At 44.7% G+C, this 23,586-nt stretch overlaps 1 protein-coding gene and 1 pseudogene across 1 annotated transcript; both read left to right on the plus strand.

The window, feature by feature from the left end:
• Positions 1-1,026: 1,026 nt before the first annotated feature.
• Positions 1,027-2,436, plus strand: LOC119127659 (annotated as a pseudogene).
• Positions 2,437-7,058: 4,622 nt separating this feature from the next.
• Positions 7,059-21,827, plus strand: LOC119127469 (macrophage mannose receptor 1-like). The gene is made up of 30 exons (XM_037259410.1): positions 7,059-7,213; positions 13,373-13,581; positions 13,651-13,760; positions 14,028-14,149; positions 14,215-14,271; positions 14,351-14,679; positions 14,980-15,217; positions 15,288-15,455; positions 15,577-15,687; positions 15,751-15,867; positions 16,943-17,154; positions 17,222-17,331; positions 17,500-17,615; positions 17,681-17,737; positions 17,817-17,972; positions 18,048-18,136; positions 18,555-18,678; positions 18,757-18,807; positions 18,887-19,054; positions 19,189-19,305; positions 19,380-19,499; positions 19,711-19,919; positions 19,993-20,102; positions 20,277-20,398; positions 20,467-20,523; positions 20,603-20,758; positions 20,849-20,940; positions 21,323-21,443; positions 21,524-21,562; positions 21,625-21,827. Exons 1-30 carry the CDS (start codon positions 7,147-7,149, stop codon positions 21,825-21,827), a joined length of 3,957 nt encoding a protein of 1,318 aa, XP_037115305.1. The 5' UTR covers positions 7,059-7,146.
• Positions 21,828-23,586: the final 1,759 nt, after the last annotated feature.

The raw sequence follows: 23,586 nt of genomic DNA on the forward strand, positions 1-23,586 counted from the left end.
CGCGTGCCGCGTCGGGAATCAGTTGGTGATCTAACCCCCAATTCCAACCCTTAATGCTGAGTGCCAAGCAGGGAGGCAATGGTCCCATTTTTATAGTCTTTGGTATGGACCCGGCCGGGGTTTGAACCCACAACCTTCCAGTCTCAGGGCGGACACTCTACCACTAGGCCACTGAGATGGTCACACACACGCACACACAGAAATTATATTTTCAATATTTACATTATTCAAATAATAGCCAAAACAAATAATAAAATGAAACAATCAATTAAAAGAGAACTTTCTGAGACCAAGGTTTAAAAACCACTGGTTCGAAGGAACATGGAACAAAATATGAATGGAGAAAAATAATGAATACATAAATTATTTTTTAGGGTGGTTTTCAGTGGGTGGTTGCTCTGTTTTTTTCTGGCACATGAAGCATCAATCACAAAGCTGGCCCAGCAGACATCACAGGATAGATTCTTTAGTAGTGTGCATTTCAATGCCAATCCTCAAATTTACGGTAGACATAGTAACTTAAAATTAATGACCATCGAGAAATTATTTGCATCACATCGGTGTTCTTCATTGGCTGGTTTATCAAGCAAAATCACGTTTTGTGTGTTTTGACAGAAATTTTCAATTGATTGAAACGATTAGGTAGGTCAAAAAAAGTTTCATAAAAAACAAATGATAATAGAAAATATTCAATTGTGAGCAAGTGTGAGGAAGCAATGACACAAGCAAGTAACTTGCGTTTATTAAAAAAAAAAAAAAAAAGTTATTGAAACAGTCAACCTTCAAAAACATGCCATGAAATATGTTTTGTAATAAATAAATCATTTTGTAAACCAGTCAGGAATTTAGCGAGTTAGGAGTATTTAAGTGAGTGAATTCTTACCGCCGACAACAGCACACCGAACCGAAGCACTGTCCAAAAATGACCAGGAGCGAGCGACATTGCCGACTCTCCCGTGAGCTATCTAGACTTCCGGTCGAGACCTGTGGAGTCGCTGACGTCGTCACTCTTCCGGGTTTACAAATCTAGGTTAGTTTTTGCTCTGAGGTTACTTTAATAGTTGTGCGTACGAACAGTGGTCTTGGCGGCTATGAAGGTGTGTGTCTTCCGAAGGTTCGTGATGCTTTTTCGTCTCACCATTTTACTCGCGATTGTTCTGTTACTTGGACGAGAGGGATATTTTAGGCAAGTTACAGAGCCATGGCCCCTTCCTGTGGAAGAGTACAAGCTGCTGCGCCCCGAAACGTACTCCTATCTTCTCAATCAGCCTGACGTTTGTAAGAAAAGAAGTCCCTTCCTGGTGTTGATGGTCCCAGTGGCACCTCTGGATTTGTCGGCAAGGGATGCCATAAGAGAAACGTGGGGTGCTGCAGGTCAGGACACCATAACACTGTTTTACATTGGCGTGCCTAAAGCGGGGCAGGTGAGAAGAATACAGGACATGCTGGAGGTGGAGAGCAAGAAATATTCAGATGTCATCCAGATGACCTTCGTGGACAGTTACCAGAATCTCACAATCAAAAGCATGATGATAATGAACTGGCTAACAAACTACTGCCCCAACGCCACCTATGCCATGAAGGTGGATGCCGACATATTTGTGAATGTATTCTACCTCATCAGAATACTGAGGTACTCTCCCAGGAACAATTACATTACAGGATCTGTAGTAGCCGATGGCAAGCCATCGAGAAACCGCAACAACAAGTGGCACCTGTCAGAGCAGCTGTACCCTGAAGACCGCTTTCCTACATATTTGTCAGGTGCTGGCTATGTCTTTTCAATAGACGTGGCCGCCAAGGTCTCATGGGCTTCCAAGTTTGTCCGATGGATCCCTATAGAGGACGTCTACATAGGATGGTGTCTGCGCGTGCTTGGTGTAAGGCCTGTCTACGCAATAAAATGGCTGCAATCATCAAACCTCTTTGAAACCGATCATTTTGGACTATGACAGGTGCACTTTTGCCAGACGTGTTATCATCAACGGCTTTCGGCCTCCCCAATTGCGACAACTTTGGAAAGATTTCTCAAAAGGCTATAAAAGCTGCTGGTTTTGACCAATGACTGCTTCTGAGCTGGATATCTGTCAGCATTTGGAACAACCAAGGGTTTAAGTGGATGCAGAGATAGTAAATATAACCTCATTTTATTGCTTCTGTCAAAATACAGAAGACGTATATGTCATTTCTGGTGTGCAAGAAAGAACAACTTCAAACCAAACAATATCCTGCTGATAAAAGAATGTTTTGTCTCAAAAGAATCATATGGTGACATTTTTAATATGTATATGAGCTCACTATGTTCTGTATTTATTTTACTTCAGGTGCTGCAATAGTTTGGGAAATGAAAGTCATGGCTTCTTTTACTGATTTGGTTTGATTCAAGGAAAAGTGTGTGCGTGTGTGTGTGTGATCTATATATATATGTATATGTGTGTATATGTCAAAGTCTGCTTTATCAAAGTCCGCTTTATTGTCAATTTGAATCAAAATGATATACACACACACGCATACGTATATGAATATTGCACTACTCGGTCAGGCATTAAACATGAACCAAGAAAAACCTGCTGCTTGCTCGGTAGCTGTGCCTGTTTTGATATTACTGTATTGCTGTTGTTTCACTCTGTGGCCTTTAGGTGGCAGTATGAAACAGAAGATGAGTGTGTCAATGGCAGCTGTCATGACCTTAAAACTTGAGAGCAAGAAGAAAGCACTGATGCCTTTAAAATCTGCCTCTTTTTTTTCTTGCTGCTGACTGATATGTACCAAAAGTACCTTATGTATCAAGTTGCTTTATGTAGGAATGGAGTAATTGAACTGCCTTATCAATCTCTTGAGTGCAATTAGTCATCCTATACTTGGCTGGCGACCACTCCAGAGCATAGACTAGATCTTGTTCACTGTTGTTTGAGACACCCCTCCGAAGCATTGGCACATTTCATATCATGATTGGTTGGTATTTTTGGCACAGATTGTCTTGTTCCCTTAAAATTCTGATTTTGACACATTTTGGTCAGGGCGGAGTTCTGTCGTGACTGGCCATTCCTTGATATAGGCCGGATGTCTCACAATATATAAACACGGATTACTCGGTGACAAGTTGTCTTTCTTTCGGGTAGAATGTCTAGTTTTCTTCATGTCTTCTGCGTCTAGCCCTGCTCTCTGTGGATACTTTTTATTTTTGTGTATAAAGACTTAAGATAAAGACTGTTACTTTTCAACTTTGTGTCATGTTTGTTTCGGAGTACAAATCCTGCTCCTCACGTAACACTACGGCTCTGATCACACCCACTCTTAGAGTATACATGGCGTCAGAGTGAATTTCAGAACACACTTTAGTTAGATTTTATTTTGCTCGCATTCTAGCTCAGCTATAGATTGCTTTGTAATTAATAAAGAATGAATACAAAAATAGACATTCCCCCCTCAAATTTCCCAGTCTAACTCCTGATGGAGAACCAGTCACAGTTTGTCAGTGTGGAGTCTTCAAAATAGTGTACAAGATAAGGAATCCCCGAATAAATGCAGACTAGCAAGGCCGCATCATAGTCATATTTTGCTTCATTAAAATTGTCAACCCAAATGTATGAATCTCATAAATCATAATGTCTCATATTGTATATACTATATATAGTATAGACTACACAACAAACTCATGAATAACTAGTTTTCAAAACAGAGACTAATAAAAACTGTTCAAATATTTAAAAATGAAATATTTAAATCAAATTAAATCAAGTATTTAAAAATAAAAATTATTTTGAAAAAATGAATGGCAATAAAAATTGCTAACAATATCTCTGTTTTTCGCGAAAACAATTTGAAAGTTTGGAATTGACATGAATTCGATGTACAATTTGTCCACCTAAGGCAGGGGTGTCAAACTCATTTTTTTCGCGGGCCGCATTGTAGTCATAGCTTCTTTCGGAGGGCCATTATGACTGTCAACTCAAATAAATGTATGAGCACCTCATATTATATACAGTAAAAGCTACAAAACAAACTGACAAATCACTTGTTTTCAAATCAGACGAGTAAAAACTGGTCAAATATTTAAAAAAAAAAGATATTAAAAGTGAAGACAATTTACAATTCTAGTAATGACACATGAATTTGATGCACAATTTGTCTTCGCGGGCCACATAAAATGATGTGGCGGGCCGTATCTGGCCCCCGGGCCTTGAGTTTGACACCTGTGACCTAAGATGATGTGGCGAGCCGTATCTGGTCCCCGGGCCTTGACTTTGACACCACCTGCGGCACCATTTTGACATGTTTTTAGCAAGTCTAAACTCTTGTGTAATTTTTGTGACCTAATTGTCAGATGCGCTTACTCTAGAACTGACGAGTTAAGTTTTTGTTTTAATTTTTTTCATTTTAATTTGAACATCTTTAATTTGAGGTCAATCAGTGTCCCCGGATGTGTTCACTCTTTAACTACTATATGCGTGCAATCTACTTAATGCCAGTCCAAAACACGCAACGTGTAACAGTTTTGTAAAACTGTTTGCCATTTGCCTGTTCATTTGCCGGTTTTGTATGTGCTTTGTGTTAGAGTCTATTCATTTATCACACAGTCTGAGTAGGAGGTAATGCTTTGGGCCAAAGCTCCTCATTGTTCCATTCAAACACACATTCACACACACGCGTAGACACGCACGTAGACATGCACGTCCACACACATGCCTCCCCCACTCTGTGCTGTTTTGTGTCTGGACACATCTCATCAACACATGTAGCTCCATGGAGAGTATACAAACCAGTTCAGCTAGCCATCACAAAATATATGTTTGGAGGCATTAATAAATCCAATGTGTGTGTGTGTGTGTGTGTGTGTGTGTGTGTGTGTGTGTGTGTGTGTGTGTGTGTGTGTGTGTGTGTGTGTGTGTGTGTGTGTGTGTGTGTGTGTGTGTGTGTGTGTGTGAGAGAGTGTGTGTGTGTGTGTGAGTGTGAGTGTGAGAGAGAGAGAGAGAGAGCGCAATCTAGCCACACTTCTTGTTGTGACAGAGAGGATATATGATGCAGAAACCCACCACATAAACTCAACCTGCCTCTTACAACAGAGAATAATTCAGGTTAATAAATTATATATTTTCACGTGTTCACCGCTTTCTCACTAATTGACTTCTGTTACTCTGTTCGTAAATGCATACAGTATACAGTAAAGGAATTAGGATAGGCATAGGAATATGGGTATTGCACATGAATAAATATGAAACAAGAGCTTTACAAATATTACAAATATGGAGCCAAGAAAGTTTTTCCTACACACAACAACTGACACTATGTTGTGGAAGTATGCCGTCGCCCCCAGCTGCAACCCCAAGATGCAACAAGATGATCGCTAACAAGAAGATGAAATGTTTGGAGTCCCACTTATGCAACTCTAAAGGCTTTTGTCACATTTGTGGGTTGGAGGTTTAACTTCTCATCTAATAGAAACTCTCCACTAACTATTATAAACAATTATGCACATAATGGGGCTCAAGGACTTTGATGGAATTTCTTTAAAAAGGGAGTGCTGATCTCTGAAGTTGACTGGAAACATTAAGAAAGCCCCCCCCCCCCCGCCAAAAAAACCAATAACAAACTACACAATATAATTTAACAAACCAACCACAAATTTGACATCCATTGCTCGACATACAGTATATTCAACAGAAGAGGATTTTTGTTTCCTGGTATATTCAGTCTTCCGGGAAGTATTAGAGCAAATCAGCCCAACTCATTATGCCAGTCAATTTTTATGCGTTGTGTACAGTGTTGCTTGCTTTTCTGCATGTTTTGTGGAGTCCTGTGAATGTGCTTTGCTCATTTGTTGTTGCATGTATGTGGTTCCTCCTCAGTTTCTGCAGACATCTGGATTTGTTGCAGCTACCACAAGATCCATATGAATAGCTTACTAAATCAATTGAGTAAGTATTGTGAGATTAAAATACGCATCTGTAGTCTTCCTTTATTCATTACATAAAAGACACTTCATGTCCGAGGATGGCGCTACAGCTGCTATTGGCAACAGCGGGACACCACAGTGTTGAACTCCCTATGGCAGGGGTGGCCAACCAGTCAGAGACTAAGAGCCACATTTTTTTACTGTGTACCGCAAAGAGCCACATCCCCCTCCCCCCCCGAATGGGTTTGCCCTCCTCCTTTGCGGGATTTCACCTCATGCGCATGCGCGTTTGACTAGCAGCTAGTGCATCATAGTCTGGAGTAAAATTTGTTGTGGTAATTCTTAGGATAGAGCTGAGTTGTCGGTCCGTTAACCTAGATCTGTGACGGGCTTTGTTGACGTTCATGTGGCTGAACGTCTTCTCACACACGTAGGTCGAGCCAAATTGTCCACTCTTTTTCAACATTCGGCACTCAGTGTCCACCTTTCTTTTCTTCGGGCCACTCATTTTAATGGAAGGATTCCAGGGGAAGGTTTGTGGGTGGCATTAGCGTAAAACTGTATCTGAAAACTCAGCGCGCGAATTACGAGAATATTGACGTCACAGCCTACACTCGAAATTCGGCACTGATAGATGAAATTACTACGTACTACTGAGTACGCACACGCACTTGTGAGTGTGCACCGAGCTTTCTGACACGGCTCCCGGGAGTAAATGCGCGGGCGGGCGCTTCCCCATCTACTGGGGAAACATAGTAATTGCAGGGAAAATGACCCCCAAAAAAATTAACAATACAATTTATTAGGTTTGGCGGGCCGGAATAAACGGCCCCGTGGGCCGGATGTGGCCCGCGGGCCCTAGTTTGCCCAAATCTGCCTTACACAGTCATTTCTAATGTGCCGCTGCCATATGCATTTACACAAAACCTGGCGTTATTTTGGCTCCGATCCAAACCCAACTCGGAGGTATGTTAGCAGCCGTAAGTGACAAAAATTGTGTCCCCGCTCCCCCCTCTTTTTCCCCCCCATTATTTATTTGCGGTCGTTTTTATTGCGAGTGAAAGGCGTCTAAGATGACACGTCCACTCTCGCCAGTTCAAAGGCGTGCAAACGTGTTGGGAGCTTTTGTGACGTCACGTGGTATCAGAACACGCAAGCCTTTTGTGACTAGTATAGTCCGTCCATCATTTGCTTTGGAGTCGAATTGTTGACTGCAAACTATTTGCGTGGAATCTCCTCTCCCGTGAGCGATGAGAAACCCACTGGCCGCGCGCCTCGTGCGTATTCTTGCATTGAGCGCCGCGTGGACTTCGTCAAGTGAGTAATTTGCGATCTCGGAGTTGGATTGGTACGGATGAGGATTAGGGCCGGTGAAGAAAAAAAAAAAGGGGTGACAGGATTCTGACTTTAAAGTGAGAATTCTTTGGCTTTTGACTTTAAAGTCAGAAAGTGGGTATTCTCACTTTAAAGTCAGAATTTTCACTTTAATGTCAGCATTTAGACTTTATAGTCAGAATTTTCACTTTAGAGTAAACATTTAGACTTTAAAGTCCTCTTCACTGGCCCTAGTCCTCTTCCGTATTTTGAGACTTTGAAGCTGTTGTAAATCATCTTTTTGCCCGACGGCACTTCCATGGGGTCTCATACTCCAGTCCTCGGGGGCTGCATTCCTACATGTTTTCCAAGTTTCCCTCGTTAAACACACCTGATTCAGTTATCAGGCTCCTGCAGAACGTGAGGATGAACTGATCATTTGAATCAGGTGTGTTTAACGAGGGAAACTTGGAAAACATGTAGGAATGCGGCCCCCGAGGACTGGAGTTTGAGACCCCTGCTTTAGATCCTTTGTATTCAGGAATGATGAATAAACTATAATCGAATAAAAATTAAGTGACCAATGACTAACTTAAAGGTCTTCTGGATGATTTTGATCTTATTTCTTGTTTAACGAGCAAACGACGTCACCGGCGAATCCATTATGACAAACTAAAAGTAAAAACTACGTCACCACTTTGGCTTCGATCTAACTCGCAGGTTTGGACCCGGATCGAAGCCCAAAAGGTGACCCCCCCGTCTTTATCCTGCTTTGTTTGCCCTTCCCAAATAAAATCCCGACAGAAATAAATGAAGTTTTTCGTTGCTCAGCGGTTGTAGTCAAACGGGCCAAATGACGTCACGTCCCCTCAGAAAGCCGGCGGTGTGCGCACGTACAGCGTACGCGGGCTGGACGCGTGCGCGCCTGCTGTTTGTAAACTGTGCGAGGGAAAGTGGAAAACACCCGCTCGCCTGTCCGCGGGGTGTTTGGCCCCCCTTGGACTCCCAGACGATGAGAATGCACCCGAAGGCGCTCGTGACGCTCGTTCTTTCATTGGGCGCCGCTTTTCAAAGTCAAAGTCAAAGTCTACTTTATTGTCAATTTCTTCACATGCCAAGACACACAAAGAAATCGAAATTACGTTCCCACTATCCCACGGTGACAAGACATAGTACACAATATACATACAAGTAAACAACATTTGTTGTATTTATTTTTTTATTTTTATCCATTCAATGTTTTACCAGTTAAGTCCATTGAGAACACTTTCTCATTTACAATGGTGACCTGGAGGCAATGTGTGTGAAGTGTCTTGCCCAAGCACACAACGACACGTGACTGTGAGACTAATGATGATGATATATCTTTATTTCGAACATATTTAAAACATAAAAAGAGAAAAGAAAACAAATGACACTTTAAAGTGCCAAATTTAAGTCCATGAAACAAACAAACAAAAAAAAGAAAAACAAAGATTGCTCGATAAAGAGTCGGAGGAAGCATAGCTCGACCCGCTCTACTGCCTGAGCCATGGCCACAATACCACAGTATCTTGTGAAAGTAAACCGGGGATCGGCAACCCGCGGCTCCAGAGCCACATGCGGCTCTTTAGCATCTTTTAGCGGCTCCCTGGAGCTTTTGCAAAAATGCGTGAAAATGGAAAAACATGTTTTTTTTGTTGGTTATTTTAAATATGTTTTTTAAATGGTAATCATGACACAATCTCATGCTGTAAAAATGTATGTAGTTGTAAATATATTAAAAATACCGAATTTCAGAATGGCGCAAAAATGCATCATAGCAAGCGACACACAGGCGAGTTGTAAACAAACAGGTATGTGAGTGACGGGCCATGGATTCAAAAGGCAAAAAAAAAGAAAAATTGCTGATGAGAACACAGGCTTTAAGAAAGAACGGACTGAATTATTTGCTTTCATTGCCAATGCTGAAGCATTTGCCTGCGTGTTTGATATGCAATGAGACGTTGTCAAATAACAAGAAGAGGAATTTGGAGCGACAATTTCAGCTAAAGCATGCTAAATTTGCTGCCGATCACCCAGTTGGAACTGTGAGGAAAGGTGCAATTGCAGTGATGGTGGAGAGATTTGAGGACCGAAAAACCAGTTTCAAGAAGTGGATTGCATCTCCAAACTCTACTACTGCTGCAAGTTTTGTTGCAGCTCAGGAGATAATAAAGCGCGGAAAACCGATGGCGAGTACATGAAGGATTCATTCATTAAAATATCAAGAGTGCCTATTTTCGGACAGTAAAGGAAAGGGTAATTAAAATGGCAAACAATATCAGATCGGCAAATCAAGGACATCAATTCAGCTCCAGCTTTCTCACTTGCCTGTGATGAGTCGTGTGACGTGCCAGATATCGAACAGACAGCTCTCCAATGCAGGTACGTGAACTCTATCGTACATCAGTAGTTCCCTGGTGCCTAATTATCTCCAGGATGCGCTGCAGGGAAAATAGACATGATGTTCATTTTGTATTTGTAGTATACTTAATTATTTTAATGGTAGGCATACAGCTTATTTATTGACAGTCATGTTGCCTTATAAAAGGCTTTTAGATTTTTGCGATTCCGGATAGGTATGTTAGTTTTTTTGGGGGGGGGGGGGGGGGGGGGGGGATGTGGCTCTTTGAACATTTTGGGTTGCCGACCCCTGAGGTGAAGGAATAAAAAAAGTGACTTGCAGGAAAACCAAGTTTGGTTACTCCACAAGGGGATCTTTTCAAGAACAACTTGATATCACGTTCTCCCATTTCATTGCTGTGTTTTCTCAATTACGCTAACAAAGGAGCCACATCAGGTTCTCAGCGAGCAGTACAGAAATCCTCCGCACGAGGGCGTATTTGCTAATGTGTTTTGTTGGCTAAGTTGCTAATGTGTTTTGTTAGCTAAGTGTACAATTTAGTGCCATTGTGAGTGGTGAGCTCATCGTCGCAAGCTGCCTGCCACATTGTCGATGCAAGCAAAACTCCACCACAAAGGACTTAATCTCAAGCTTCTTTTCTGTGTTTTAACGTTATCCTTTTGACAGCTGATCCATTTTCATTTTCGTCCAATAGTCACTGGCAGTGAGGTGTGTTAAGTGTGTTGTTTGCTTTTGAATGTCATTTAGGACTTTAATAAAAATCTGAAAAAATAACACAGGATGTCATCGTAAGTGCAAATGGAGAAACATGCACTGGAATGAATGCTGGTTAAAAAAAAAACCTAAATTCGTTTTAAAGATTCAAGATTCAAGAGTTTTTATTCGCCATGTTTGAGCGTGCCAAAGAAGGAATTTGACTTCGGTAAATCACAGCCTCTGTTCAACATTTAGGTGACTAACAACACTCAGGACATGTGAAAAATGGCAAATATTCTCAAACATCCCCTGGTCTTAAACTCCCAAGAGGGCAAGGAAAAACTCAAAACTCCAGCTAGGGGAAATGAGAAACCTTGAGAAGAGACCACAGATGGGAGGGTCCCTCTTCCAGGATGACCAGGCTGCAATGGATGCAAAGAGGACACAGTACAAACGGAGTAGACAATTCAAAAAAGGTGTGGAGAGCAGGATGTTATTGCACAGTAATGACTCTGAGACTCTAAGAGTGGTGTGAGTTCATCAGAGCAACAGCCTGGGGGAAGAAGCTGTCTCTGTGTCTGCTGGTTTTAGCGTACAGAGCTCTATAACGCCGTCCGGAGGAGAGTAGTTCAAACAGACTGCAACCTGGGTGAGAAGGGTCTGTAGAGATCCTTGCACGTTTCCTCGTCCTGGACAGGTACAAGTCTTGGATAGATGGGAGGTTGATTCCAATTATCTTTTCTGCAGTCCTTATTGTCCGTTGCAGTCTGTGCTTGTCTTGTTTGGAGGCCGATCCAAACCAGACAGTGATGGATGTTAGAGTGGTGCTCCCTCTAACTTATTTTTGCAAGAACCACACGGGAGACAGTATGCCCTTTTTAATTAAGCGTTTGCAAATGGAGAGTCATTCGTCGCTGTGCGTACAGCGATGATCGAATGAGGTCTGACTAGAGATGCACCGATCCGACTTTTTCAGTTTCGATACCGATACCGATGCCGTGTCTTTACGTATCGGTCGATACCCGATACCGATCCGATATTATGGTTGACTTAACAAGCTACATACCTCTACATGTGGAACAGAAAAGACTAAAGGCAATGGCATCAGGCATGACTACACAGTTCTTTGCTCTAAATGCTCATTTAAGCAGCAATGAGAAGTGCTCCCTGAAAACAAGCTCTGCTTAGTCGAACACAAAAAAAACCATTCAAAATTATTTCTAAATACTGAAAGTGCAGAGTGGAATTAAAAATATAATATAGCATCGGGACAAGAGAATAAACAAGTGACTTGGTCAAATACAATGATCAAGCAATGTAAACATGTCTGTACATAGTTGTGAAGCTCATGGCATCTACATCTCTTAATTCTTGTGACTAGTGTTCGCACACTTTCTCATACATTTCTGAGAAAAACACATTCAGAAAAACACTTGCGCGATGGCAAATTGTACCGTGGCTCCAGGTGCTCAAGTAAACATCGGAAGCCCTCGTTTTCAACAACACTCATCGGTTGTCCATCCAAAACCATGAATTCCAGCACTTTCTCAGTAATTCTCATAGCTTTTGCGCTATTGCCTGGGAATTTCTCCCGTCTTTGCAGTGCATCTGCTAACGTTAACTGCTGTGTAGGTCCACCTCCCGCTCCCTTTGATCTGCTCAACTGCTGGAACTCCTGGTGCTCCGTTGCGTGGTGTTTCTGGAGATGCTTAATTAAATTGGTAGTACTATAACTGGCAGTACTACCACCACCCCTGGCAACATTAGCTTTGCAGACATTACAAACTGCCGTCGAGCTAGTTGGCGTGTTCAGTTTAAAGTACCTCCACACAGCTGACTCTTTCGTTCGCTCCATGTTTGCGTTTGTTTAGAAAACTCTCGTGGCATGCGCCACACGTGCTGCTGACGTATGACGTAGCCTGCGTCCCGCGGCACACGTGCTGCTGACGTATGACGTAGCCCGCGTCCCAATAGATTAAGGAAAGGATCGGCTCACAGATCGGCTGCATTTTCCGATACCCGATCCATCTATTTTGTTGATATCGGGGCCGATATCCGATCCAGATATCGGATCGGTGCATCTCTAGGTCTGACTCAGGCCTCTTGCAAGAGCATTTTTATTGAGAGAAACAGGGTGGGGGTGAGAGTGGACTGGATGGAGAGAAAGCCCTTGACCTCTAGTCAAAGCATAGCAGGGGGTGTTTTACGACGTTGTGTAGGATGGGACAAGCTAGGTTATTTAGTACAGGTTACATTCCAACATAAGCATAAAACTAATCTAGCTAGGTTATTTATTACAGGTTACATTCCAACATAATCATACGATCAAGATAATCTGTAAACCCTAACAATGGAGGTGCAGAGGACAGACTGGATGATGGGAGTGTAGAAGGTCTTCAGAAGCTCTCGCGGCAGGTTGAACTTCTTGAGCTGTCTCAGGAAGTACAGCCTCTGCTGGGCCTTCTTCCGGACAGAGTCTATGTGGCCGATTGGACTGACTCACCGCTTGGGTCAATTTGAAGCAACTTTCTGTCTTTTAAAGTCCCCCCAAAGTCCCAATGATCATCGTCACACACACATCTGGGTGTGGTGAAATTTGTCCTCTGCATTTAACCCATCCCCATGTGATTTTGATCCATCCCCTGGGGGAGAGGGGAGCAGTGAGCAGCAGCGGTGCCGCGCTCGGGAATCATTTGGTCAGAGGCGTAGCCAGGAATTTTTCCAGTAGGGGCGCACGCCCACAGGAAAAAAAATCGAACATCACCCACGCCGTTCGCTGATCGCTAAAACAACATCCGGGTCCGGGAGGCAAACGGTGAATGGATAACATCGCGCACATAGAATAGCGCAAGCACATTCGCGCAAGAGCGAAAGAAAAAAACGGCATGAAAATGAAGAATCGAAAAAGCTCGATTTTTTTCAACCGGGGCGCAGGAAGTCCTAACCGGGGCGCCGCCCCGGCTCGCCCTGGCTTGGCTACGCCTCTGCATTTGGTGAAACAAAACGCGATACAAATGCCATAACGCTGCTGACAAGACAGTTATGCCAGTACGTCATACAAGTCTCAAATGTGTCCTCAGCTGATCCGGGCTTAGCGTGTGAGAAAGACTGGCTCCCTTTCGGCTCCTGTTGCTACAAGAAGATGGAGACCCCCAACGGTTGGCTGGGGGCTCGGCATGACTGCATCTGGGAGGGCGGCGACCTGGTCTCCATCGCCTCGTCGGACGAGGAAGCCTTTGTGAAGAAGGAAATGGGCAAGAACCGCTTCTGGATCGGACTCTCCAATCTGGTGAGACGGAAGCGCAAGCAGTTGATTCTCTACTGGTACGCGATTGACAAGCGGGATTGGTCTCTGCAGAATTGCAACGAGGCTAGGTGTCAGTATGACAAGGAGCAAAAGGAGCTGACTTGGTCCGATGTCCGCGTGACGGCGAGCTACTCCAACTGGGACAACCGTCAGGTTGAAAGGTAAGAAGGTCATGTGTTGAATGTTAGGCAAGGTATTGGGGCCCCTTTCCAAAATGGATGTCCGTGTGACGGTGACCTACTCCAACTGGACTGAAGGTCTAAACGGAAAGTAAGAAGGTTACGTTTTTGCGCCCTTTTACTGTCAAAATGTCGCTTTTCCAAAATGGAAAAGAGCACCGTGATGAAGGGGAAATAAAAGCTTTTGTCAATTTTTCATCAGAAAGCGAGAAAAAATACCGAGATGCTTTTCACAACTTTTCCCGACAGCTCCGAAGTCGAGTCCTGCGCGTTCGTCAACCAAGGCGAGACGACCGGGTCTCAGCTAGGGAAGTGGCGACACGGCTCGTGCGGATCCTCGTTGCCATACATGTGCGAGCGCTCGCCGGACGGTAAGCCCGCATGAATTGTCATATTATGTCAAAAGGAACATTTCAACTGTGTGGTCTTTCTGCAGACTGCCCGGAGGGCCGACAGTGTTCCTTAAAAGACTTTGGTTACGATCGAGTGGAGAGTGAGTGGCTGCAACCCTTGTTTTTACTCCTGAACCATCCTGCCATGCTTTTCCAATCCAAGTTTGTTTGTGGCTTCAGCCTCCTCCTGCGACCCCGGCGAATTACTGTTCAACGATTCTTGCTATCATTTCTCTACGAATACTCACTATTGGAAGGAAGCTGAGGACTTCTGCAAGACACGCAACAGTCATCTGCCCAGCGTCCACTCAGAGGACAAAGTCAAATTCTTGTCAGGTGAGCGCCAAGACAAACCGACAATTCCTCGATCATCCCGCAATGCTCACCAGCATCTTTGTAACTTGCGCTTGTTCTGCTTTTCTCAAGGTCACTTAAGAGACAATTACTGTTCTTGGGTGGGACTCAGGAATAGGAAGGACAATTTTAAGTTCACTGACGGAACATCTACCGTAAGTGAAATGTTGAGAGTAACCTAAAAAGTTGTCATTTGTCCAAAATGAAGATGTCATACTGAAATGCAAAACATAAAAGTGTCATTTAAGCAGGAAATGAACATTTTCATGAACAAAAACAAAAAAGTCAAACTTTATCCGGAATGGCCGCAATGTTACGAGAAGAGCTGCAAAGAAATGTTTTCCAGAAAATCAGCAGGAACAAGTTCGATAGCAATTAGAATTGTAATTGACAAGAGCAAAAAAAAAAAAAAAAGAAAATCTGTCATGCACTCAAAACCTCTGTCATGTGTGCAGGCCGACGCCCCAGGATTGCAATTACTGGACAGTCTAAACTGCGTTGGTGTGGATTCCAGTGATGCAGTTCTTCATACATACAGCTGCACCAATAACCCATTTCTAGCCATCTGCCAAAAAGGTCTGAAAGTCACGACGGCTCCCTTTGCCCTTTCACGCGCGCGCTCATACTTGATCCCTCTTGCAGCCAAGGTTCGAGAGGTTGTTACTGCTCATTCGTCGTCAATATTCAGGCCAGGTGGGCGTCACAGCCGTGGTCGCGCTCTTGTCGCCAGTTGGCCCTCAAGTGACACGGGTCTCGCTTGCAGGCTGGAGCAAAAAGTGCGGCCGGTGGATGGGCAACCCATCCAACGATTTCTGCTACCTGATGAGCCGCAACCATGCCGTGACCTGGCAGAAGGCGCGAGACAAATGCGTCGACCACGGAGGCGACCTGCTCAGCATTGCGGACGACACTGAACAGAATTTCATACGAGGTAAGGACACGATGGAGGCTCGCACGGTTCATGCCGCATGGGCTCCAGAAGGAACAACGCCGCGACACACGCACCTGTACAATGTTCAAACTCTTGATCGTTGTTTAACTTTGATCCAAAGGTATGTACGGCGCTTTCGTGACCAGTCCCACTCTGTGGTTGGGCGCCAATGCCTATATCACTGAAGGCAGCACTGATGGATCCCCGTTCACTTACAAAAACCTGACAGCAGGTCGGTCTATAATCCGGCAAATGTTTGTCTGCTTAGTGCTTAGCATCTGTCGCCTCCTTCCAGAAAATGCCGGTGACGCCACTGGCGGACGCTGCCTTTACTTTGTCACCCACAACGGTGGCTGGAAATTTCACCATTGCCAACGAAACAGCAGCTACATCTGCAAGAGAAGAGGAAGAGGTAACGTGACGCTTGGCCGATTCGCGCTGATGTTGTCGAACGCTAAGATTTGAGAAGGCTTCTGAAGTCCTCTCGATGAAATGTACCAGCGTGCTTCTCTTTGTGAGCGTGTCAATTGTCAAGTCATGGAGCTAACGAAATCGGCAAAACTGGAATGAAGACTGCAGCTGATCTGAATTTCTTGTTTTCCACAACAATCTGTGGCAAAAAAACCGATCAATTGTATTCGCTGGTCAGCGTGTCTTTGTGTTTTTTTACATTGAGTCTCTACCCTAAACGGTCACAAACCAAACCACTCATTGTTAAAAGTCTGATCCTGGTGATCCTGAAAGGGGGATCCTTCCATCTGTGGTCCCTTCTCAAGGTTTCTCATTTTCCCCTGGCAGGGGTTTTTGAGTTTTTCCTTGCCCTTTTGGGAGCTTAAGATCAGGGGATGCTTTGAGAATAATTGTCAATTTATGTCTATGTGAAGCCCTTTGAGACTGCTTGTGATTTAGGGCTATACAAATAAACTTGACTTGACTTGATCCCAGACAGCCGATATATAATTTCTTTCCCCGAGATGGTCACAAACAAGACTGCTTGATGGTTAAATTTGGATGGGACCCAGCTGACCCAATTCTATTTTCTACCCACGTCCGGAGGCCCAAACAGATGAGCTTTGAATAAGTGCTATATATAGATATTTAACAAAAAAAATGGCGGCTCTGTGGCGCACTGGTTAGCACGTCCGCCTCACAGTTAGGAGGGTGCCAGTTCAATTCCACATCTGATCGTCCCTGTGTGGAGTTTCCATGTTCTCCCCGAGCCCGCGTGGGTTTCCTCCGGGCACTTTGGTTTTCTCCCATTTTCCAAAACTCTAAATTGCCCCTAGTGCGAGTGCAGATGGTTGTTTGTCTCTGTGATTGGCTGGCAACCGGTTCAGGGTGTCCCCCGCCGATGCCCGATGACCGCTGGGACAGGCTCCAGCACATCCGTGACTCCCGTGGGGACAAAGCGGTACAGAAGATGGATGGATATTATTATTATATAATAAAAATAAAAATATTCTACAATTCCCCAAATGTTTCCTCAGTCGATCAGAAGTCATGTGATATGGCCGACGGCTGGCTCCCTTTCGGCTTCAGTTGCTACAAGAAGATGGCGACCCCCAACGGTTGGCTGGGGGCTCGGCAAGACTGCGTCTGGGAGGGCGGCGACCTGGTCTCCATCGCCTCGTCGGACGAGGAAGCCTTCGTGAAGGAGAAAATGGGCATCGACCCCTTCTGGATCGGACTCTCCAATCTGGTGAGACGGAAGCAGTTGATTCTCTACTGGTACGCGCGCGATTGACAAGCGGGATTGGTCTCTGCAGAATTGCGACGAGGCTTGGTGTCGGTATGACAAGGAGCAAAAGAAGATGACTTGGTCCAATGTCCGCGTGATGCCGACCTACTCCAACTGGGACTCGCGTCAGGTTGGAAGGTAAAAAAGTCACGTCTTGATGTCCTTTCACTGTAGGGAGAGGTTTTGGGGCCCCTTTCCAAATTGGGAAAGAGCACCGTGATGAGGGGGAAAAAAGACCTTTAGTCCGTTTTTCCATCAGATAGCAAGAATAAATACTCAGATGCTTTTCACGACTTCTCCCGACAGCTCCGACGTAGAGTCCTGCGCATACGTCAACCAAGGCGCGTGGACTGAGCCAGGAAAGTGGCGACACGGCTCGTGCAGATCCTCGTTGGCGTTCATGTGCGAGCGCTCCTTGCTCGGTAAGCCTGCTCAGGAGTTGTCATGTCGATAGGGACATATCTATTGTGGTGTGGTCTTTCTGCAGAATGCCCGGAGGGCCGGCCGTGTTCCTTGAAAGACTTTGGTTACCTTCGAGTGGAGAGTGAGTGGCTGCCACGCTTGTTTTTACTCTTGCAGCGTCCCGCCGTGCTTTTCGAATCCAAGTTTGTTTGTGGCTTCAGCTTCCTCCTGCGACCCTGGCGAATTCCTGTTTGACGATTCTTGCTATCGTTTCGAGGAGGCGAGGAAGGTGCAGAGGGCCGCCGAGAGGTTTTGCAAAGGACACAAAGGTCACCTGGCCAGCGTCCTCTCAGCGGAGGAAGGCAATTTCTTGGCAGGTCAGCAACTGCCAAGAAACATCCGACAAGTGGTTGCTCTTTTTGTGCTGAAGCGCTTGATCTGCTTTCCTCAAGCTCACATGCGAGATGCAGGAAGATCTCAGCCTTTTGTGGGACTGAAGAAGAAGAAAAACAACTTTGAGTGGATTGACGGAAAATCTTCAGTAAGTAAAAGATTCACTGCACTCTAAAAAAGTTGGCATTTGCCTCTACCTGAAGGCAAAAGATTGGAATTGAATAGATAAATGCTTTATCTGTCTGTAAGCTGGAACGTTTGAGGAGCAAAAGGAGGATTCTCCTTTAGAATGATATTAAAATGAACAAGGAAACTTGAATGAGATTTAAAAAAAAAAAAAAAAAGGAATCCGTCTTGTAGGATAAAGTGCAGAATTTGACGGAATTCCGGAGAATTAAACAGGATGACATGACGAAACTGGTCCCGGTTTGCAGTTTTCACCGAAACGCTCAAAGTTGTGATTTCACCGAAAGAAAGTTGAAATGCTACAACACCGGATGGAAAAACTCATTCAACCAAGCGCAACACAAAACGGGCTCAAGTGGCGTCCGCCGTATCGTCCGCAGGACTACGTCACGAAGTTGGTGGGAAAAAAGTCTACAGGACTCAAAGAGTGCTTTGCTCTGTCAGCTTCTGGACAATTTGATGAGTGGTCCTGCGCTGAAAAGCTGCCATCTATCTGCAAAAAAGGTCCGCAAGTCACCACAGCTCACTTTGCCCTTTAACCTGGCATTGTTCTCATATTTCATCCCCCTTGCGTTCTTGCAGCCAAGGTCCAAGGGGCTCTCCCTGTTTTGCCGTCATCAACATGGGGACCAGGTGGGCGCCCCTCCCTGCAGCCGACACGTGGTCGGTCGGTCGCCACTTTGCCCTCAAGTGACACGGGTCTCGCTTGCAGGCTGGAGCAAAAAGTGCGGCTGGTGGATGGACAACCCGTCCGACGACTTCTGCTACCTGATCAACGGCAACCGTGCCAAGACCTGGCAGGAGGCGCGAGATGACTGCGTCGGCCTCGGAGGCGACCTGCTCAGCATCACCCACTCTGATGAACAGACCTTCATACAAGGTAAACTGCCCGGAGGACACGATAGAGGCTCGCACAGATTATGCCCCGTGGACTCAAGAAGGAACAATGCTGCTGCTACACACGCACCTGTACGATGTTCATACTCTTGGTTGTTGTTTAACTTTGATCCAAAGGTCTGTACGCCCGTTCTCTGAGCAGTCCCACTCTGTGGTTGGGCGCCAACGCCAATATCACTAACGGCATCGAGTGGATTGACGGATCGATGTCCACTTACACAAACCTGAACACAGGTCGGCCTATAACTTGGGGAATGTTTGTTGGCGACAATACGGACGAGTGCTTAGCATTTGTCGTCTCCTTCCAGGCATCGCCGGAGAAGGCCCCGGTGGAAACTGCCTTTCCTTGCTCACTGCCGACGGCCGCTGGGCAAAAGCCGATTGTGAGGAGAAGCGCAGCAGCTACATCTGCAAGAGAAGAGGAAGAGGCATGATTTGACATTGGTCTTATTCTTCGAGTTGCGTCATCAGATACGAAGTATTATTAAGGAAGGCCTTTTCCAAAGTCCTTTGATTCTCGGTGCCGCAGTTGACACAATTGGTAAAAAACTCACTGGAGTTTAGTTTCCACAAAATGCTGACAAGACAGTCATGCCATTATGTACGGATAATTCTATATTTCTGCCATGGTGTCCTCAGCCATTCCTAAATCAGCATGTGAGAAGGGGTGGAGTCTTCACCAGTCCAGTTGCTACAAGAAGATGGAGACCCCCAACGGTTGGCTGGGGGCTCGGCACAACTGCTTCTGGGAGGGCGGCGACTTGGTCTCCATCGCCTCGTCGGACGAGGAAGCCTTTGTGAAGAAGGAAATGGGCAAGAACCCCTTCTGGATCGGACTCTCCAATCTGGTGAGACGGAAGCGCAAGCAGTTGATTCTCTACTGGTACGCACGCGACTGACAAGCGGGATTGGTCTCCGCAGAAATGCGACGAGGCTTGGTGTCGGTATGATAAGGAGCAAAAGGAGATGACTTGGTCAGATGTCCGCGTGATGGCGAGCTACTCCAACTGGGACTCGCGTCAGGTTAGAAGGTAAGAAGGTCATGTCTTGAATGTTAGGCAAGGTTTTGGCCCCCCTTTCCAAAATGGGAAAGAGCACATGTGACGAGGGGGGGAGAAAAAAAAAGGCTTTTGTTAAAAGAGAGCAAGAAAAGAACCTCCAATTCATCCTGTTTGTAAGATGCTTTTCACGACTTCTCCGGACAGCTCCGACGTAGAGTCCTGCGCGTACGTCAACCAAGGCTCGTGGACCGAGAGTCAGCCAGGAAAGTGGCGACAAGCCTCGTGCGGATCCTCCTTGGCCTTCATGTGCGAGCGCCCGATGGACGGTAAGCCTGCTCAGGAGTTGTCATGGTGATGTCAAAAAGGACATTTTAATTGTGTGGTCTTTCTGCAGACTGCCCAAAGGGCCGGCAGTGTTCCTTGAAAGACTTTGGTTACGATCGAGTGGAGAGTGAGTGGCTGTCATTCTTGTTTTTACTCCTGCATCGTCCCGCCGTGCTTTTCCAATCCAAGTTTGTTTGTGGCTTCAGCTTCCTCCTGCGACCCCGGCGACTTCCTGTTCGACGATTCCTGCTATCATTTTGAGTGGATACGTAAGAATTGGCACTCGGCTGAGATATTTTGCACAGAAAAAAAAAGTCACTTGGCCAGCGTCCACTCAGAGGACGAAATCAAATTCTTGGCTGGTGAGTGCCAAGACAAACCGACAATTCCATGATCATCCCGCAATGCTTCTCAGCATCTTTGCAACTAGCGCTTGTTCTGCTTTCCTCAAGCTCACGTGCGAGATGATAAAGGATATTGGCCTTTCATGGGACTCAAGAAGAACAAAGACAAGAAATTTTCCTGGAGCGACACAACGTCTGCAGTAAGCAAAACGTCTACAGCTGTCTAAAAATGTGTCCAGAATGAGATATGAGAAAGCCAAAGTTGGGTTGGTCACAATGTTGCAAGAGCAGAAAAAAATATTTGTAAAGTTTCAAAGGGGCTGGGCCACGAACACAGATTAACTTGCAGTTGTTTTAAGACAAATAAAATTGACAAGCTTGAATAAAATAAGTTATATACAGATTTTTTTGTCTGGTCATATAAAAGTGCAGAATTTTACAGATGGACAGTCTAAGAACAAAATAGGAACATTGTAGTTGTTGTTGATGTTAAAAATGTAGTACAGTATTGAGAAAAGAAAAAAAATATGAAAGAAAATAAGTTGCAACACACTCAAGTGGTATCCATCCTGTCATCCGCAGGACTACGTCACGCTGAGGGGAGAACAGTCTCCAGGACGCGGTGACTGCTTTGCTCTGTCAGCTTCTGGACAATTTCATCAGTGGCCCTGCACTGAAGATCAGCCATCTGTCTGCAAAAAAGGTCCAAAAGTCACCACAGCTCACTTTGCCCTTTAACCTCTCACTGCTCTCTCATATTTGATCCCCCTTGCGTTCTTGCAGCCAAAATCCGAGAGGTTCGCCATGATGAGCCGCAAGCAGGTGGGCATCCCATCCTGGTCATTGGCCAGTTGGCCCTCAAGTGACGCGAGTCTTGCTTGCAGGCCGGATCGAAAAATGCGGCTCGTGGGTGGAGAACCTATTGAAGGACATCTGCTACCTGGTCAACCGCAACCATGCCAAGACCTGGCAGGAGGCGCGAGACGACTGTGTCCGCCTCGGAGGCGACCTGCTCAGCATCACTGACAACACGGAGCAGACCTACATACTAGGTAGGCATATGGGCTCGATCGGTACTGTTGGTTGAGAATCTTGCGATATTTGTAGAGGCTAGATATGCCAAAGAAAGTGACATTTTGAAAGAACTTTTTGCCAGTTGTCTTTTATTGCTCAAGACAAAGAAAACGTTGTTTGTGACGTCACCTGCAGTTGGTTACCAGACCCCAAGTGGTTGTGTTGTGGAGGCTGAGGACTGTATAGGGCAGGGGTGGGCAAACGTTTTGACTTGCGGGCCGAACTGGGTTCTAAATTTGGACCGGAGGGCCGAACCAGGAGCAGATGGATGTAGTGTTTGTGTGAAGTACCGTAATTTTTGTACTATAAGTCGCGTTTTGTTTTCGTAGTTTGGGTGGGGGGGCGACTGATACTCAGGAGCGACTTATATACGTTTTTTTCACAAATTTTTACTTGATCATTAACACATCACTTACTTACAAGTATAGTTGACCACTTCACATGTTATTTTTAGTATAGTTGATCACTTCACATGCTTTGATATCTTTAGCTTGAACATATTCAAAACATGAAAAATAGAGAGAAAAAATCAAATAAAGTAATTAGCACTTTAAAGCGCCATATCCTCTGGACATGTCCTCTGTCACCAGGATGACATAAAGGACGAGAAATTTGATCGATGGATTTAATGATTTGGAGTGACACAAATGGTTTGATAATATTGTTGTTTATGTGATAGTTATTTAAAATATAGTTTATGTATCGTTGTATGGGCCTGTGGAATAATTTGAACTGCGGCGCGGCACACGGCATTGTTGACAAAGGACGATCGATAAAAGACGAGAAATTTGATCGATGGATTTAATGATTTGGAGTGACACAAATGGTTTGATAATATTGTTGTTTATGTGATAGTTATTTAAAATATAGTTTATATATCGTTGTATGGGCCTGTGGAATAATTTGAACTGCGGCGCGGCACACGGCATTGTTGACAAAGGACGATCGATGGATTTAATGAATTGGAGTGACAGATGGTTTTATAAACGTGTTATTTCTGTAATACTTTTTTTTAAATAACTGAATGTTACGTCAGGCTCATTCTCAGCTCCTCGTTTGTGTTTGTCTCGTTAGCATACCGTATCGTTTAGCCTGTTGTTGCTCGTTCATGTCTGTTCTTGGTGTTGGATTTTGTCAAATAAATTGCCCCCCAAAATGCGACTTAAACTCCGGAGCGACTTATATATGTTTTTTTTTCACTTATTTGGGCATTCTATGGCTGGTGCGACTTATACTCCGGAGCGACTTATAGTCCGAAAATTACGGTAATATAAACGACCTGTAAAGGTCATTGCATAAAAGGTTTTGGCCTTTAGTAGGTAGTAAAGCATGGATATTCAAAAAAAGTTTTTGGAAAACAAATGCATTTATTAACAGCATTAAAAAAAAAAAAGAAATCACTAAAAAACTGCTTTCAGTGATTCTCATAAAATACGACACTGTTATTTTGAATAACAGTCTCCATCACTTCAGTGCCTGCAGGTCAGATTAATGAAAGATGTTTATCTTATGAGATCACATCAAACGGCAAACATTCTGACCAAATATATCATCTTGAAGAATCGGTGAAAGCATACGTCCAAATAAAGTAATCAAAACGGCAACACGGTGAGGGGTATCTGAAAATTAGAGCAGAGTTTTAACTCACAAACACCTGGTAACAGAGGTGAGGAAACGGGAAACACTTCCTTAAAGTAAGCCTTAAGAACTTTACAGGTTAAGATTAGTCGCAAACAGGTGGTGCATCAATGTCCTTGAGCATCCTGCATTGT

The sequence above is a fragment of the Syngnathus acus genome, chromosome 9 (assembly GCF_901709675.1).
Source record: "Syngnathus acus chromosome 9, fSynAcu1.2, whole genome shotgun sequence".
NCBI classification, from domain to species: Eukaryota; Metazoa; Chordata; class Actinopteri; order Syngnathiformes; family Syngnathidae; genus Syngnathus; species Syngnathus acus.